Below are 17,465 nucleotides of genomic sequence, written 5' to 3' on the forward strand. Positions count from 1 at the left end.
GGCGCAACACAAGCGTCCGTCTTCAGTTGGGGACAAAACACAGCGAAAGAACAATCGCTTAAGTTTGCCTAAGAGATGGCTGTGACGAGGGATTATATAGCTGCGGATAGGGGGGGGAGGAGCCAGGGTGAGTGTGGGGGCGGGGTGTGGGCTGGGAGGTGGGCATGGAGTTCAAACTAAAGCTTTGTGATGCAGGGGGTGGATGGCGGAAGTTGAGCTGGTTAATAAGAAAGCTAAGTTAAGCCGATTCTAGATTTTAAGTTTTCGTGACTACAAGGATCTATACTCTTTGGTTTTTTAGTAAAGTCATGTAGGTGAAAAAAAAAAAATATAAAAAATGAAAACACCTAACTAAATCACCAATACACTACACTACTATACTCTAAACTACACTATACACTACGATACTATAGACTACTATACACTACACTATGATACAGTACACAATACACTGCTATACACTACTATACACTCCACCATTATACACTACTATACGCTATACTATTATACACTACACTATACACTGCTATAAACTACGCAATACACTACTATCAACTTTGCTACAAAATACTAAACACTAAACAATACACAATTATACTCGAAACACTACTATAGACTCCTATCCACTATAATATAATACACTACACTATGCACTGATATACAATACACTGCTATACACTACACTATACACTGGTATACACTACACAATATACTACCATACACTAAACTACTATACACTACACTATACACTACACTATACATTACTATACAATACTATACAATACATTACTATACACTACAACCAAAGAGTAAGTTTAGCCAGGGAGTGGCCTAGGGCTGCTGGGGGAAGTGCTAAGCTCTGCCAGCTCCAAACAACGCGCGGTAAATATCCAAGTGATGGGAGTAAGCAGGGCTTGGTGTCAAAAACTGGGAATATGGATATGAATATGAATATAAACTAGCTGCCTTGCAGTTTATGTATCAATATGCAAAGATTTGCTTTTTAAAAATTGATCTTTCTTTTACAGGTGCAAGATGCATTGCTTGGAGTCGAACGTAACATATTCAATAACCTAGAGAGTGCAGACTATGACCTGTGGGTGTCTTTGAGCGATGCCGGACATCAGTTGAATGCCACAGAGAACTCCTGGTCAGTAATAAGAGAGGTGGATGTGCTGGCTCGGATCAAATACCCCGAGTATGTTCGATGGAAGCCTTTTTTGAAGGACCTCAACTTCAGCTGTGAAGGTGTCAACAACTGCAGTGGTAATGGCGCCTGCACCTGGCAAAACCACTGCAGGTAAAGGCGCCGCTGTCTTTGCAAAATAACGCGCCCCCACTGCTTCTTTGCAGCCACCATGAGGTCGGGTGGTAACATTTAAGATGTCGAAATCCACATTTTAATGGATAGTGGTGGTGACACGGAGGCTAAAAGATGTTATCTCCCTTGCCTGGTATATAGGAGGTCGTGATTTTGATCCCGACCCTGATGCCTGCTGTATATTTGGAGTTTGCGTATCTCTCTCCCCATGGTCGCGTGGATTTTTTTCTCCAGGTCCTCCGGTTTTTTCCTCCACATTTATAAACATGTGTTGAGATTATTTAGATGATTTGGCTGCTGCTATACAAATGACAACTCTAGTATCAAATCCTCATAGCCATGACGAGCTCACGTAATCATCGTAGCCGCGTCTTGGCACTTCTGGCAAGAAGTCTTGTCGAGATCATGGCAGTGGCTCAAATCGAATTCGGTGGCTCAATCAGTCACCCCATGCGATACCGTCCCCTCTATAGACTCCTTTGTTTTTGCCCATGCGCGCTCTCGCGCCCACACTTCACGCACAGAGAGCTCCCTGGAGGGGGGGGGGAGAAGGAGTTTAGTAGCGGCGACACCCCCATTTTTGTACATGCACCAAATTAGAAGGCCTCTAGCAACAATGGACCAGGGATTGATATAATTCCAGAGAAATGTATCACCAACACCTCGTGTTGCGAATTGACCGCTGTTGTGCGCAACGTCGAAATGCCATCACTCATCACAAAAAAATCAACAGCCACTCGCATGGCCTTAAGCGTGTCGCATATCTATTGTGCAGTGATAATATTATGCGCGAACGAGCTTTCGCTACAACTGAGGATCTCTGCGTGAGTGCAACACATGACACGGAGCTGGATATAGCATGTGCCCGCTTACTGATTTGCAAAGGGGGGATGTGGGAGCTTTCAGGAGGTAGATCGGTAGAGGGAGTGAATCAGGTAGCCATGTGTGTAATTACATCAATTTTTAACCCCTTTTCCCATGCCCGATAACGTCTGCAAGTCGCAGGGTGGTGGGTGGGTGTCCCATTCACTGCCAAATATCGGAATGCGAGAGCGGATCTCAGCGTTAGTTTTATGTAGATAGGCGTGGTAGTTTGTATAAGGACGTTGTACTGTACTAATTGCAAAGAAGCGTGACATGGCCACTGCCACTTTATGATAGCTGGCACCAAAACTGTACCACATGCCTCTCCGCCATGGCCTTTTGGGTGGGAGTCTTGCTGCCGATTTTAGTTTTTATTTTCGGTTTCGTTTTGATGACTTATGCACATTACGTCATCGGAAAGGAATTAGAAGGAAAAACCAATGACGTACACATTCGTCATCAAAAGCAAAAACTGATGTACACGTTCGTCATCAGTTTTTGTCCAATTAATGATGTAACCACCCTACCCCCGTCCACCAACCACCCCTACCTCCCCTACCCTCTCGGCAGGTGCTATCCTGGCCACGCTGGGGCTGCGTGTGAGAAGTTTGTCTGTGACAATGTGCAGCAGTGCAACCGACGGGGCCGCTGCGTGGGGCCCAACTGGTGCTTGTGTGATGAGGGCTGGACGGGAGCAGCGTGCACCGAGGTCTCGTGCAGCACCGTCAACAACTGCAGTGGCCGCGGGGTCTGCTACGCGCCTGAGTCGTAAGTCATGCGGCTCCATTGTATTTATATGGTAGGGCTGATCGTGAGGCCACACCACTTAGTGGCACATTCTAGGTTCAGCACCAGCGCCTCCAACTCCGTCTCTGAGTGAGCAGAAATGACCAGATCATCAGCATACTTAACATGGTTGTGTTGGGGCCGCTGATCCCCGAAGTCCCTCCCTGCTCCGTGCCTATGGCAGGGGCTCCGCCGTGCGCCGACCCCTCGCTGCTCTGCGAGCAGCTGCTGCCGTCGCTGGGCTCATCGCCCGACGGCTCCCCTCCCTGGTCCGTCCCTCCGCGAGCTCGTGTGAGAGGCATAGCTCGCCGCACACCCTCGTTCACCTGCAGACGCTGCGTTGTCTCTCCACGGATCACGCTCTATTAAACGGGGGTCAGGGGTCGGAGGGCGAACGACTCTGCCCTCACACTGCGCGAGTCCCGGCGGCGACAGACGGAGCGGGGACCTGCGGACGCACCGACCCCTTCCCCCACACTACGAGCGCACACACCTGCACACACGCGACACCCACTCGTGCGCCGCTCTACGCAGCGCTCACTCACGTGGCGAACCACGGTGTACACACGCGCACCCACACGTTCCCACTGCTCAACAAGATCACGCGAGGCCACGCTTCGCTATTAATGATTTATTATTTGCTAACTGCGAATTGATGTTAAATCAGTTTGATTTGATGAGGCTGGCCTATTCCACTAAACCTGTACCTATCCCCTATCTATCGGCTAGTATTCTACTTCACCTCCCCACTCACTGTTTGATGCCCACGGTGGTTCGCTGCTCCCTGTGCTAACAGCGCACCTCGATGCGTCGCACGGACGTCCGGGTCGCTGGCTGGAGCTGCGGGTGGTCCTCTGGCCTGGAGAGAAAAGCCCATTTCCCCTCTGCGCCCCTCTATTTATCCTCCCTACCTCAAAGGGGATGCTGCGCTGAACAATGGGCTCGCGCACCCCGAGCCCGCGCACGGCGGTGCCGGGCGCTGTTGATATGCTAATCAGTGAGCGACGTTGGCGGCGTACATCCTAATTAACCCCTTACCCTCCCTAACAATGGGGCCTGCGCGCTCAAGCGCAATTATCCCAACCCTCCATGACTATGCGCAACAGCCCCTGTGATCCCACTATTCATGCTGTCCCGTGCCTCCCCTGCTTGCCCCGTCGACTCGTGGGGGTGTGTGTGGGGGGAAATGCGCCTCAACCGCGGTGGCCGAATGCCCCACGCCGCGACCACACAATATTAAGGCCGGCCGCAGCGCCGCGGTGCCACGTAGCACGGGGGAGGTCATCCAATTCCCTGATCGCCGGAAACCGTGAGAATTAATCCCGATAAGGGTCTCTCGGATAAAAACCGGTCGGCCAGGCGACCTCCCCTCGGAGCTCTATGGGGGGGGGGAAATGAGTGCGGGTGTGTTCATGTGAGGTGAGGTGAGGGGGACGCGGGGTCGGCTCCGTTGCTTGGTGGTGGCGAGGTCGGGGATTTGGTGCCTGCCGAACGGCTTCGTGGCGGCGGCATCACATAGCCCCCCGAGGTGCCAGTCCCCGTCCCGGGTTGACTGGAGCACCTCGCTTGGGCCGCGCCCACGAGGAAACGTTGCGGGGTCCGGGGGATCCGTCCGGACCTGGTGGCTGGCCTCGGGGCGAGTGGTTCCGTCCTCTGTAGCTCCTGCGGCGGTCTCCTCCTCCACTCCAGCGGCTCTCCCCGTCCACCGGCACCTGTGGGCTGGGGCACAAACTCAGCAGCGGAAGGGTTTAGTGGCCGTCGTCCGCGCCGTCTCCGGACTGGATCGGGGCGTCTCGGGGGCCCGGCGGGGCCCATGTAGTGTGCGAGGCCCCCCAACACGAGGGGTGCGGGTACTCCGGGATTTCGGGGCTTTCGGGTGACGGAGTCCTCTCTCGCCGGGGCCGCTTTCCATGGTTTTAAGCGGCGGACATTGACCACCGTCTCTCGACCCCTCTCCCCGCCGTAAATTAGTACCGTCCAGGGGGATATCTGCCGCACCACGGTCCAGGGTCCCCGCCAGTAGGTCGTCAGTTTCCCCACCTGCCCGGCCCCGACGCGAGGGGTGTGTAGCCACACCTTAGCGCCTGTCAGGAATAAGGGGGGTTCCATGCGGGGTCGGGTGCCCTGTTCCTGCCGCTGATGCACGGCTTCCCCTTGCGGGTATGCTCGGCCTCGGGCTTCTCGCAGGGTCTCCAACAGGTGTTCCACGGGGCGGCTTCCCTCCTCCGGCTGGGGGGAAGGGACGCCGAATAGCAGATCTGCGGGTAAACGAGACTCACGGCCGAACATCATTAAAAACGGGGTTTGTCCCGTCGACGTGTGTACGGTGGTGGCGTAGGCGAAAAGGGTGTAGGGGAGGTGTTCGTCCCAATCCCGTTGATTTGCGGCCGCCATACGTTTGAGTTTCCCCGCTAGGGTCTGATTCATGCGCTCTACCATACCGTTCGCTTGGGGGTGATACGCTGTGGTTCGGTCCTTCTGGATTCCGAATTCTCGGCACAGTGCCTGGAACAGCTCGGCCTCGAACTCGCTACCCTGGTCGGTGAGGACTCGTTCCGGGATCCCGTGCTTGAGTACGTAATGTTCTACGAATGCCCGGGCCACCACCAAGGCCGTTTTATCAGGGATGGCCACTGCCACGGGGTAGCGGGTGAAATACTCTACTGCAACTAGAATATACCGGTTGCCTCGATGGGATCGTGGGAATGGCCCCTGTAGATCGATCCCGACCAGCTGATTCGTGCGGCTGACGCGGAACGGCCTTAGGGGTACCTGGTATCGTGCCGGTTTCGGCCCGCACTGCTGACAGGCGCGGCAGCCCTGTACCCAGGCCGCCACGTCTTGTGCCAATTTGGGCCAGAGATACTGGCGACGCAGGGTCTCTCGAGTGCGTCGTTCCCCATCGTGGCCCCCGAGTGGGTGGTCATGCACCAGCCATAGCAGCTGGGGTCGCACCTGGGCAGGAACACAGATGCACCCCGGCTGGCCGGCCTCGGTTAACTCCCGTACCACTCCGTTCTGCACACACAACCGGGCATACAAACCACTCCAGGGTCCTGGTAGGGCGCTCTTTTCCTCCCGCAGTGCCGCCTCCACAGCCGCCAGATCCGGATCTCGCTGCTGGGTCTGTCTCAGCTGCTCGTCGTTCAGGCCCGGGAAGGCGCAGCCGACGTCCTCCTGGATCCGTCCGATCGGGTCCCGAGCCGCGGGTCCCGCGCTTGCCGGGCGGTCGACGGGATCCTCGGTGCCACCTGTGAGGGTCTCTGTGGCGCACACTGCACTCTCTCTCGCTGGGGGGGGGTCAGTGGCCGCGGCCTCTTGGGGGTCCGTTGCCTGCCGGCAGCGTCCCCCCGTGAAACAGGGGCAGGCCTCCTCCGCCCTTGTCTCGGCGTACACCGTGGGCCGCCTCGACAAGGCGTCCGCGTTTGCATGCGTCCGGCCAGCCCGATACTCGATTTGCAGGTTGTACTCCTGCAACTGCGCCAACCAACGGGCCATCTGCCCCCGCGGCTCCTTGAATGTAAGAAGGAACTGAAGAGCATAATGGTCAGTGCGTACGCGACATCTCCTGCCGTACAAATACGGCCGGAACTGCTTACATGCGAAAATCACGGCGTACAACTCTTGGCGGGTCACGCAATAGTTCAGCTCGGCCCCACTCAAGGTCCGGCTGGCGTACGCGATGACTCGTTCCGTCCCATCCTGTACCTGTGACAACACCGCGCCCAGCCCGCTGCTGCAGGCGTCGGTGTCCAAAATAAAATCGGTGGTAAAATCGGGGAAAGCGAGGGTGGGGGCGTGGGTGAGGTGGTCTTTGAGAGTGGTGAAGGCCGTCTGGCAGGCCCCCGTCCACTGATAGGGGTGCTTAGGGGAAGTGAGTTGGGTGAGGGGGCGTGCAATCTCGCTGAATCCCTTTACAAATCAACGATAATAGGTGGCGAGCCCCAAAAATGATCTGATCTCCGTCAGATTCCTTGGCCGTGGCCACTCCACTACGGCGCGTACCTTCTCCGGATCAGTACGCACGCCTGCCTCGCTGACGCGATGCCCGAGGTACCCCACCTCGCGTTGTGCGATGTAACACTTACGTGGCTTGAGCTTGAGATGAGCCGCTCGCAGTCGCTGGAACACCTCTCGTAGCCTGGACCAATGCTCAGACAAAGATCTACTGAACACGATCACATCGTCCAAGTAAATCAGGCACTGTTCCCATTGCAAACCCCACATCACCAACTCCATCAGCCGCTGGAACGTCGCGGGTGCATTGGTGAGTCCGAACGGGAGTACTCGAAACTCGAATAGTCCCATCGGGGTGGTGAATGCGGTTTTCGGCCGATCCTCCTCCGCCATCTCCACCTGCCAGTACCCGGACGCGAGATCGAGGGTGGAAAAATATCGCGCTCCGGCGAGGCTGTCAAAAGTGTCGTCGATGCGGGGTATGGGGAAGGCATCGCCGAGCGTGACTGCGTTCAGTTTACGATAATCGACGCAGAACCGGGTTGACCCATTCTTTTTCGTTACTAGTACCACCGGGGCTGACCAGGGGCTCGCCGAGGGCTGAATTATGTTATCGCGAAGCATGTCCCCAACCGCCTCTTTGATCTGGGTGCGTTCGGGTGCGCCCACTCGGTATGCAGGGAGTTTGATGGGTCGGGCTGCACCGGTGTCAATTTGGTGCTTAACAAGGTCGGTCCGACCCACGTCCGAGTCGTGTTCGCTGAACACGTCGGCATACTCCTGCAGTAACTCGCGCAGCCGATCGGCCTCTCCCTTAGGTAAATCCGCCCATGGTACATGTAACGCGTCGAGCAGGGGAACGACTTCGGCTCGGGGAGTCAGGCCGACTCGCCAGGCCAGGTCCTGGTCACCCTCAGGACGACCGGTGTCCTCAGCCCAGAGTGCGAACACCGAGTCGTTAGAGTGGCGTGCGTGCAGGGGGTGTACGGTGGCTATCGGGGTGCGCCGTCGCAGTATCGCTGGGGAACTGTGGGGGTTAAACATCCGCATAAACAATCGGTCCCCATCTGCGTTTACCAACGTGGCGGATCCCACTATCCCATACCGTTTTGCCAACTCTGGGTGAGGAGTTAGCATTACCTCCCCTGATGGTCGGAGCGCGGGGTCGGTGGGGGATGTTGCCACCGTCACCAGCATCTCGGTGAGCGGCCCGATGGTGACTGCCGTCACCAGGATAGCGGCCACAGGTGTGAAGCGGGGGCGCGTCGGTTCTCGTCCCAGGAACGGTATCCGCTCGCCGTTGCTCTCCACGGTGGCGCATCGCTGGCGGGGTTGCACGTTGAGTCCCAGCCGTTCTAAGAGGTCGGTACCTGCGATACACTCGTGACACAACGCACTCGACACGTAGAACTCCTGGGTGCACCCCTGGCTGCCTATGCGGACCTCTAAGGTGGCTCTCCCCAGCAGCCCCATTCCGGCTCCGCTCGCCGTGTGCAGCGCGCGGTCCGGTGCCTGCAGGTGACGCACGTCGACCCCGATCGCGCTGCAGTGCGCTGCGCTCACGAGCGAGGCCACCGCCCCCGTGTCCAGCAGGATTCGGGTACGCACTCCGTTTACCTCCCCTTCCACCAGCGACGTGGCCCCCGTGATCCCCGCCACCAGCTCCCGTAGCCAGTCGCCAGGAGTCACCGTTTCTGTGGGCGTTGTTGCTGGAACCTGTGTGGAGATCACTCGCTCGCCATTATTCTCATTATTGTCTATTTGTATCGGGACCGCGTCGATTGCACCCCTAGTTGGTCCGCTTTATAGGGGGCATTGGAGTTTAACCCCCGCGTCTGCCTAGCTCGGGTGATTTCAGGACAGTCTCTCACTAGATGCCCTCGGCGGTCGCACATATAACACGCCCGGGGAGGGGGGGCGGCTCCGTAGCGGGTCCCCTGTCCGCTCCCTCTCCCTCCCCCAGTACGCAGTTGTCCCACATCGGACTCTAATTGGGCTACTCTCCCGGCCAGCCCCCCTACGGTCGAGCGTAGTTCCCCCATCTCAGACTGGAGGGTCTTCATATTTTTATTCGCTTCCTCGCGTACCTGGGTTACCCTCTCACCTACGTGGGTTACCCTCTCCCCTACTTGGGTTACCTTACCGTCCATTCGGTCTACTCGGCCAGCAATATCTCCCATGCCGGTCTGTAACCCAGCTACCCAACCCGGGGTTGTCTCGCGGGGTTTCTGGGCCTCTCTTGCCCGTCTCCCTATGTGGCTGGCGGGCTCATCCTCATCCTCCTCCTCGTCAGGGATCAGGCTCGCCACGGTGTACTCCTGTCCCGACCCTCGGAGCTGCGCGCGTTCGCTGGAGAGCTCCTCACACTCCAGCGCTTGCTCGACTAGGGTATCGAAAGGGAGGCCTGCGCTACTCTTTTTGGGCTGCCACCACGCGGTGCGAGCTAGGTACCTGAGTAGCTTGTCTGCAGCTAGCGCGTCAATGACCTCCTTCGAGAACTCTGGACGGGCGATCCGGGTTAGTGATCGCACGTCCTCAGCGTAGTCTCGGAAGTCCTCGCCAGTTTGGCGTCGGCGCGCCTCTAAGGCGGTCTTCGCCCGTATCGCGTTGCGCGTGCCGAAACGCAGGTCTAATCTACGCATTAGTTCTTCTAGTTGGGTTTGCGCGCTTTCGGGTAGTGCCTCTACAAAGTCGGCTGCCCGCCCGTCTAAGTTTAACGTAAGATGTTGCAACGCCTGCGCGTCCGACCAGCCATTAAGCTCTTTAGCCCCTATGATATTACGGGAAAACGCTTTCCATGTAGGGGTCCCCTGGCCGGTGAACACATGCCTTACCTTTGCGTGGAGTAGCGCGCCACCCTCCCGTGGAGGCGTGGGTTCGAATCCCACTTCTGACACCAAGTTGTTGGGGCCGCTGGTCCCCGGAGTCCCTCCCTGCTCCGTGCCTATGGCAGGGGCTCCGCCGTGCGCCGACCCCTCGCTGCTCTGCGAGCAGCTGCTGCCGTCGCTGGGCTCATCGCCCGACGGCTCCCCTCCCTGGTCCGTCCCTCCGCGAGCTCGTGTGAGAGGCATAGCTCGCCGCACGCCCTCGTTCACCTGCAGACGCTGCGTTGTCTCTCCACGGATCACGCGCTATTAAACGGGGGTCGGGGGCGAACGACGCTGCCCTCACACTGCGCGAGTCCCGGCGGCGACAGACGGATCGGGGACCTGCGGACGCACCGACCCCTTCACCCACACTACGAGCGCACACACCTGCACACACGCGACACCCACTCGTGCGCCGCTCTACGCAGCGCTCACTCACGTGGTGAACCACAGTGTACACACGCGCACCCACACGCTCACACTGCACGACAATATCACGCGAGACCACGCTTCGCTATTAATGATTTATTATCTGATACCTGGTAATTTAATGTTAAATCAGTGAGTCGACGAGGCTGGCCTACGCTGATACCTTTATACCTATTCCCGATTTATCTGCTATGATTCTAATTCACCTACTTACTTCCTGCTGGATGCCCACGGCGGTTTGTTGATCCCGTGCTCGCAGCGTACCTCGCTGCGTCTCACGGACGATCGGGTCGCTGGACTGGAGAGCGTCCTGTCGCCTGGCGCTGGAGAGAAGAGAGCGATTTCCCCTCTGCGCTCCTCTATTTATCCTCCCTACCTCAAAGGGGATGCTGCGCTGAACAATGGGCTCGTGCACCCCAAGCCCGCGCACGGCGGTTCCCGGGCGCTGTTGATATGCTAATCAGTGAGCGACGTTGGCGGCGTACATCCTAATTACTCCCTTACCCTTCCTAACAATGGGGCCTGCGCGCTCAAGCGCAATTATCCCAACCCTCCATGACTATGCGCAACAGCCCCTGTGACCCCGCTATTCATGCTGTCCCGTGCCTCCCCTGCTTGCCCCGTCGACCCGTGGGAGTGTGTGTGGGGGGAAATGCGCCTCAACCGCGGTGGCCGAATGCCCCACGCCGCGACCACCCCATATTAAGGCCGGCCGCAGCGCCGCGGTGCCACGTAGCACGGGGGAGGTCATCCAATTCCCTGATCGCCGGAAACCGTGAGAATTAATCCCGATAAGGGTCTCTCGGATAAAAACCGGTCGGCCAGGCGACCTCCCCTCGGAGCTCTATTGGGGGGGGGAAATGAGTGCGGGTGTGTTCATGTGAGGTGAGGTGAGGGGGACGCGGGGTCGGCTCCGTTGCTTGGTGGTGGCGAGGTCGGGGATTTGGTGCCTGCCGAACGGCTTCGTGGCGGCGGCATCACAGTTGACCAGTAGAGAACCATACCTAGGCATTGATCAGCCCCCCCCTTGTATCCTTACCAGATGGAGAATCCTCCGTTGCAGCCATAGAATGCTTCATGAACAAGGATGTCCTCTGGGAACCAGAGGACATCCTTGTCGCACCACAAGGTGAACAGGGAATAGCTCCAACTCGCGGCCACGTAATTTAACCCGATTGTGAGCAGAAAGTCAGGGACTTCAAAAGCATGAAGAACAACTAAGTGCCTAGGCCTATTGATGGTATATTAGGCCTTGACCAGGTCAATAATGCATAGATGTAGGGCCTGTTGAAATTCCCTACACCTCTGCTGTAGCACATGGTCAGAAAATAGGGCATCTGTGTATGACCGGCCTTGCCTGATACCACATTGGGGCTCCGCAAACCTCTCCTCGGCGTACCTGGCAAGGCAATGTTGAATAATCCTTGCCAGAACCTTTCCCGGCACACTGAGGAGGGAGATGCTCCTGTCGTTGTTACAGTCTGTGTGGTCCCCTTTCTTAAAGAAGACCACAAGGGCATCCTTTCAATCCTCTGCCCTGTCTCCACCTTATCTCCATCTCGTCTCCCAAGCGGCTCATCGTGGGTCCCAGGTCACCACGTGGTGGTGTTCCCAGCCTCCAGTGAGAAGGAGGAGGCAGCAAGGTTCAGGCAAACGTGATTTCTGTTTCTGTAGTAGTGTACAAATACTGCACAGGGACACTACGTGTACAGTAGTGTACAACTACTGCGCACATTCATCTCGCCATGCATTGTTGTCTTTCTGTATGTATGTATGTGTGTAAGTACGTTTAACTTTTTTTGGCACCGTACATAGCCAACCGTGCTAATCGGAGGTGCGGGGGAAGGACAACAAACGAACGCACAAAAAAAATCCTGCATGGTGTGTATAATTTGTGTAAAAAACTAAAACCTGCACGAATAATGCTTAGGGCTAACCAAATGGCCTTTACATTTCAACTTCCTGTCCCGAAAATAAACTGCCTTTAATTAGGACACATGTCATTGACATCAAATAATGTGCACGTAGTATTCGTGAGATCGCACAGCCTTGGCAGTATTTCTGCAAACAAAAATAGAGTGGTAAAAATGTTACCTTGTGTAGTGACATCGTTGGATGTCACTGCATGTCACTGTTTGAAGCCGGCTGGGAGAGGCACGGTACAGGGTTCAAAAGGTGCCATGGCACGCTAGTTGAACCCAGAGGGCACGTGACCGGAGGTACCAACCCGGGGACCCCCCAAAAGGGGGTCTGGGGGTCCGGTCTGCGATAGCCCACCCCGTGTATTGAGAGTAGCTAGCCCGTAGGGTCTACGCCCTTATGTTACCTGGTGAAGGGGCAGTACCCCTTTGTGTTATAGGGTTATCTGTAATAAACATGTTGCCTCCAAGAGAAGCCTCAGTCTCCATCTGTACCCACTACAACTGGTGTCAGAAGTGGCCAAACAGTTGTTTAGTTAACTATATAGTATGGAGACTAGACGAAAATTACGTACCAGGTCTCCAGATGAAGAGGACGATGACTCGACAGCCCCCAAAGTTGGCAGCCCCGGAGGAGGGAGGAGAGGTGCCGCCGGTCCAGCAGCATGCCGTCCGGACATTCGACGGCTCACCACCGTCGGGGAGGGCGCTTCAGGTGGTACACTCCCGCCTCGTCGAGTTTCTGTATGCAGCGGCGTCCATCCTGGATGAAATACACCACGGGGAGCCCGCGGCGGACGAGGAAGGGTTGGAGCCGAGCGGGACTGCAGTTCCCGCCGCCGCTTCTAGAGTTCCCGCGGAAAATTCTGAAACTCCCACCGAAAGTGTGGGGGTTCCCACCGAAAATCTCCGCCAACTGGAGGCCCACGCAGTTCCCACCCAAGATTCCCGCCAATCAGGAACCTCTGCGGCGTGACCAGCGCAGGTGGCCACCATCTTGTTGGCGAAGCGCGGCGGGATTCCCGCCAAAAGCGAAGCTGCGCTTGTGATCGATGCTGTGCGTCCCGTCTCTTCAGCAGCGTCTTGCCCGTTTTGAAGGAGTTTTCGGCCTCTGGAGGTGACTGAGCGGCCTTCAAGTGACGGAGGCGCTGAGAGCGCTTCCTGCTGCCCTGGACGATGATGCCCTGGCAGCCTTGTTCACCATCCCAACGGCCGACAGATCTACACTGCAGCAGGCGCTGCAACAGATGGCAGCAATCTACGGGCCGCCGTCCAACATGCGCCATCGCTTCGCTGCACGGAGGCGGTGGGAAGCCGAGACCCCCCTCGCCTTCCACAGCGCGCTGTTGGCGTTGGCGAAGGCCACCTTCCCTCAGATGGACCAAGAGGGAATCGACGCTTTGGTCCTTGAGAAGCTGGCGTTGGCACGGGACCTTCGTGTCGTTGTCCACACCATTGACGACGACGACCTGTGCTCTACAGTGGGAGACGAGGCTCATGGCGTGTGCTGCGCCTGGTGAGACGCGCAGTACACTGGGGGAGTCGGAACCTTCCCAGGCCTTCGCATCGACCCGGGGAAGAGAAGGGACGGCCGGCCGCATTGGGACGGCTCTCAACAACGGGGAAGGACGTCACCATGCCCGGAGCGGGGCCTCATCACCTGCTATATCTGCAGCCTGCAAGGCCACGTGTCATCGGATTGCCGGGCGCCACGACGATGCCTCTCCGGATCTCAGCCATCGTCCACCCGCCTATCCTATTCTTCGCGGCAACCCAAGGCGAGTCGCGGCACCACACACACTCCGCCCCTGAGTTCACCTCGCACATCTCATTGCGCTGGTTCGCGTGTTCATTGTGTGTTGGTGAAGGGGGGTGCGGAATGCGTTCGGGCCGACTGGCGACTCCGACCAGGTCAGTAGTCGGAGCTGGCCCATAGGGTTGTTGCCACGACTCCAGTTTCATCCGTCATTATTGGTTCCATCAAAAGGATCAATTTTAGGATGCTCAGCTTATTTACAACATTTTGTCCAAAAAATGCCGTTCCCTACACCCCTTTGAAGTGCCGTGCTTTGCCGCTAATGGGGGTTCATTGGGCATCATTGGCCAAATTGCAGCTCAAATGCGCATTGGTAATGTTAAATTGACGGGCCCGATTCTCGTCTCTTCGTTCTTTACCGTTCCATGCTTGATCGGGACCGATTTCTTGGGTAAAATGCCTGTTAAAATTATAATTGACCAGGGGTGCATCGAATTGTCATCTGGCCATCGTATGGTATTCCTACCCTCTCCCACTCAACTGTGCACAGCCAATGCCACCGTTTCCCCGGTTGTTTCTATACATTTGTACATAGTGTATATATTGTATAGGTGGACTTGGGCATTTAATTGTTGGGGTTGCTGTTGAGGCACACGTAGTTTTGTTGAATTGTTATTGAGGACTAATTGACTTCTATTGGGGAGTTGGCAGCTGGGACGTCTGTGAGCTACGAAGGGGGGGGGGTGATGTAGTGACATCGTTGGATGCCACTGCATGTCACTGTGTGAAGCCGGCTGGGAGAGGCACAATACGGTGTTCAAAAGGGGCCATGGCACTCTAATTGAACCCGAAGGGCACGTGACCGGAGGTACCGACCCGGGGACCTCCCAAAGGGGGGGCCTGGGGTGATCACGTGCCTCGGTAAGATCCTTCTTGGGGTTTCGAGAAGGTGGGCATGGCTAGGGGCGGAGTGAGCCCTGCCACACAGGTTATAAGCGGGAGCCCTGGGCGGCATGGTCTGCTATTGTCGTGATGAAGAAACCTACGTCGTCGCCTGGAAGAGGAGCTCCGACTACATGACTCGGACCCAAGCTGGGGTCCGGTCTGCGATAGCCCACCCCGTGTATTGAGGGTAGCTAGCCCGTGGGGTCTACCCCCTTATGTTACCTGGTGAAGGGGCAATACCCCTTTCTGTTATAGGGTTATCTGTAATAAACGTGTTGCCTCCAAGAGAAGCCTCAGTCTCCATCTGTACCCACTACACTTGCTTATAATTAAGTTTTTGTATGATTGTGGATTGCAGTATGGTGCACGTTATTTGCGTATGTCAAAATCAGGACGGTGACCATTGATTTAGAGAGAGAGAGAGCTCTATTATCAAGCGAGTCCACACTTTGGGCTTGTTGTTTTTTTTGCAGGTGCTTGTGTTACAGATATTTTGCCGGACCGGACTGCTCTGTTTGCCAGGATGGATTCTGGGGGGCCTCGTGCCTGCAGTGCCCTCTCTGCGTTCACGGACACTGTGACCTCAACACGGGTGAGTGAGACATTTGACGAGGTACTGAATTTCAAGGATGTTATCTTTCATGTGGATTAATAGTAGCAGATTAAATATGTAATTTTAGATGTTGTCATCCACTCAATTGTCTGTTCAGAAGCAAGAGTGGATCATCGTCCATTCCTCCTTTAACGGAGTGCAGACAGCAGCAGCAGTGGAGTGGTTATGATGCAGTCAATGTTTTGGAATTCATGGCCGCAAACTCGATGCTCTCAAAACGCTCATAAAAGGGGTGGTCACTGATTGCCTGAGGTCTGCCAAGTCCAACTTAGGGAGCGCTTCGATTGGCCGAAATTGGCGGCCCCAACCTGGTATTGTAAACTTATCATTAATAGAAACAATGGGACCCAGGGACCACAGTATATAAAAAGACTGACGTTCGTTGGACAGATTAAAATTACGCCAAGATGTGTCAATTAGAAAACGCTGCTTTCATCTGTGTTAGGACGATGCGTGTGCAGTGAGCTGAAATGGGCAGGCAAGCTCTGCGACCGCTGTGCCGAGGGTCTGTATGGAAGCGATTGCCTGCCTGTGCCCACGGTGCTGGACGTGATCCCGAGCACTGGGCCCGACGTTGGCGGCACGTTGGTGCTCATCACGGTCTGTACCTGCTACGGAGGTTTTTCACACGCACCCTTCTATTAGCACGGCTGGCTACGTGCGGTGCATAACAAGTTCATAGCTGTCAACCCATATAGTTTACCCCGTATTCTTATACAGGGAAATTGAGTTTCCAGGTCCATAGGGCGTACAGAAGTTTCAATACAGGACTTTGTAGGATAAAAGTTGAGATTTATAAGGGCACGGGGTGACAAATGAGATCTGAATTGGTCTGTAAGAAGGTAGGCACTGATAAGGGGATGACAGGCATGCAAGTTATACATGCATACGACATAGTACACTACACTATACACTGCTATACACTACACCACTATACTGAATATAAACTAATTTCTTTAGAACTGCTTTTTGTGTTCTAGTTTGTTGTACTTCCCACGCACCTCTGATGAGTAAGGTTGGCTACGTGCTGTGCGAAACAAGTTCAATGTATGTACACACATGTACGTCTAGGCAAACAACCCCCATGACCTGCACTGTGTGTGGAGGATTTCTCCCAGTAGTGGATTGACCACAGCTGATAATGATGATGACAATAAATAATGCACCCCTATTTATGTGGGCACCACGGTGGACAGGAGATGTTAACTACCTCGCCTGATATACAGGAGGCTGTGGGTTCGATCCCGACCCTGATGCCTATTGTATACTTGAAATTTGCCTCTCTCTCTCTCTCTCTCTCCTCATGGTTGTGTGGATTTTTCTCCGGGTCCTCCGGTTTTTCCCTCCATATTTAGAATCATGCGTTTAGAGTATTTGGCTGCTATACATTTCCACACGATGATAGGCAACTTCTTTGAGCTATCATTTGTAATATTCAGGTCGCTTCTGAAAAAAGAGTTACATAGCTTGGTGAGCCTTACCTAGTAAAATAAAAAAAAGTTTCTAGTTTATATTGAGTAAGACTAAGGCTCCAATAGGGTTCAGTGTTCATCAATGAGACTCACAGAGCCAGACTAAGGATCCCATAGGGTTCAGTTTTAATCACTGAGGCTCACAGAGCCAGACTAGGATTCCCACAGGGTTTAGTACTAACCACTGAGGCTCACAGAGCTAGACCAAGGCTCCCATAGGGCCCAATGTTACTCACTGAGGATCATAGAGCCAGACTAGGGCTCCCATAGGGTTCATTGTTTTATAGCTTCCGTGTTTTTTCGTTGCAGGGCCGCAACTTGAATGCGTCCGCAGATGGGGGCTATCGCTGCGCTTTCGGAGACCAGGTAGTGGAGGGAACGTGGCTCTCCGGCGAGCAAGTGCGCTGCGTGACGCCCATGCACGCGGCCGGAGCGGCGTCCGTCAATGTGGCGCCAGGCCACGGTGGCCAGAGCTCCTTCACTGCCTCCACGGTGAGTGGCTGTCTGTGTGTGTGTGTGAGTGTCTGTGTGTGTGC

General features: G+C 55.4%; 1 protein-coding gene across 4 annotated transcripts in view; it reads left to right on the forward strand.

Annotated features, from left to right (window-relative positions):
* Positions 1 to 17,465, forward strand: part of LOC133359824 (uncharacterized) — a 184,744-nt gene that overhangs the window by 97,717 nt on the left and 69,562 nt on the right. For all 4 annotated transcript variants that reach the window (XM_061578362.1, XM_061578363.1, XM_061578364.1 and 1 more), the window contains exons 27-31: positions 1,029 to 1,300; positions 2,756 to 2,953; positions 15,318 to 15,436; positions 15,903 to 16,057; positions 17,239 to 17,421. In XM_061578362.1, coding sequence (XP_061434346.1) covers positions 1,029 to 1,300; positions 2,756 to 2,953; positions 15,318 to 15,436; positions 15,903 to 16,057; positions 17,239 to 17,421 — 927 coding nt within the window. The remainder of the gene's footprint in view (positions 1 to 1,028; positions 1,301 to 2,755; positions 2,954 to 15,317; positions 15,437 to 15,902; positions 16,058 to 17,238; positions 17,422 to 17,465) is intronic.

The sequence above is a fragment of the Lethenteron reissneri genome, chromosome 66, assembly GCF_015708825.2.
Source record: "Lethenteron reissneri isolate LAM-NWPU_2019-01 chromosome 66, ASM1570882v1, whole genome shotgun sequence".
NCBI classification, from domain to species: Eukaryota; Metazoa; Chordata; class Hyperoartia; order Petromyzontiformes; family Petromyzontidae; genus Lethenteron; species Lethenteron reissneri.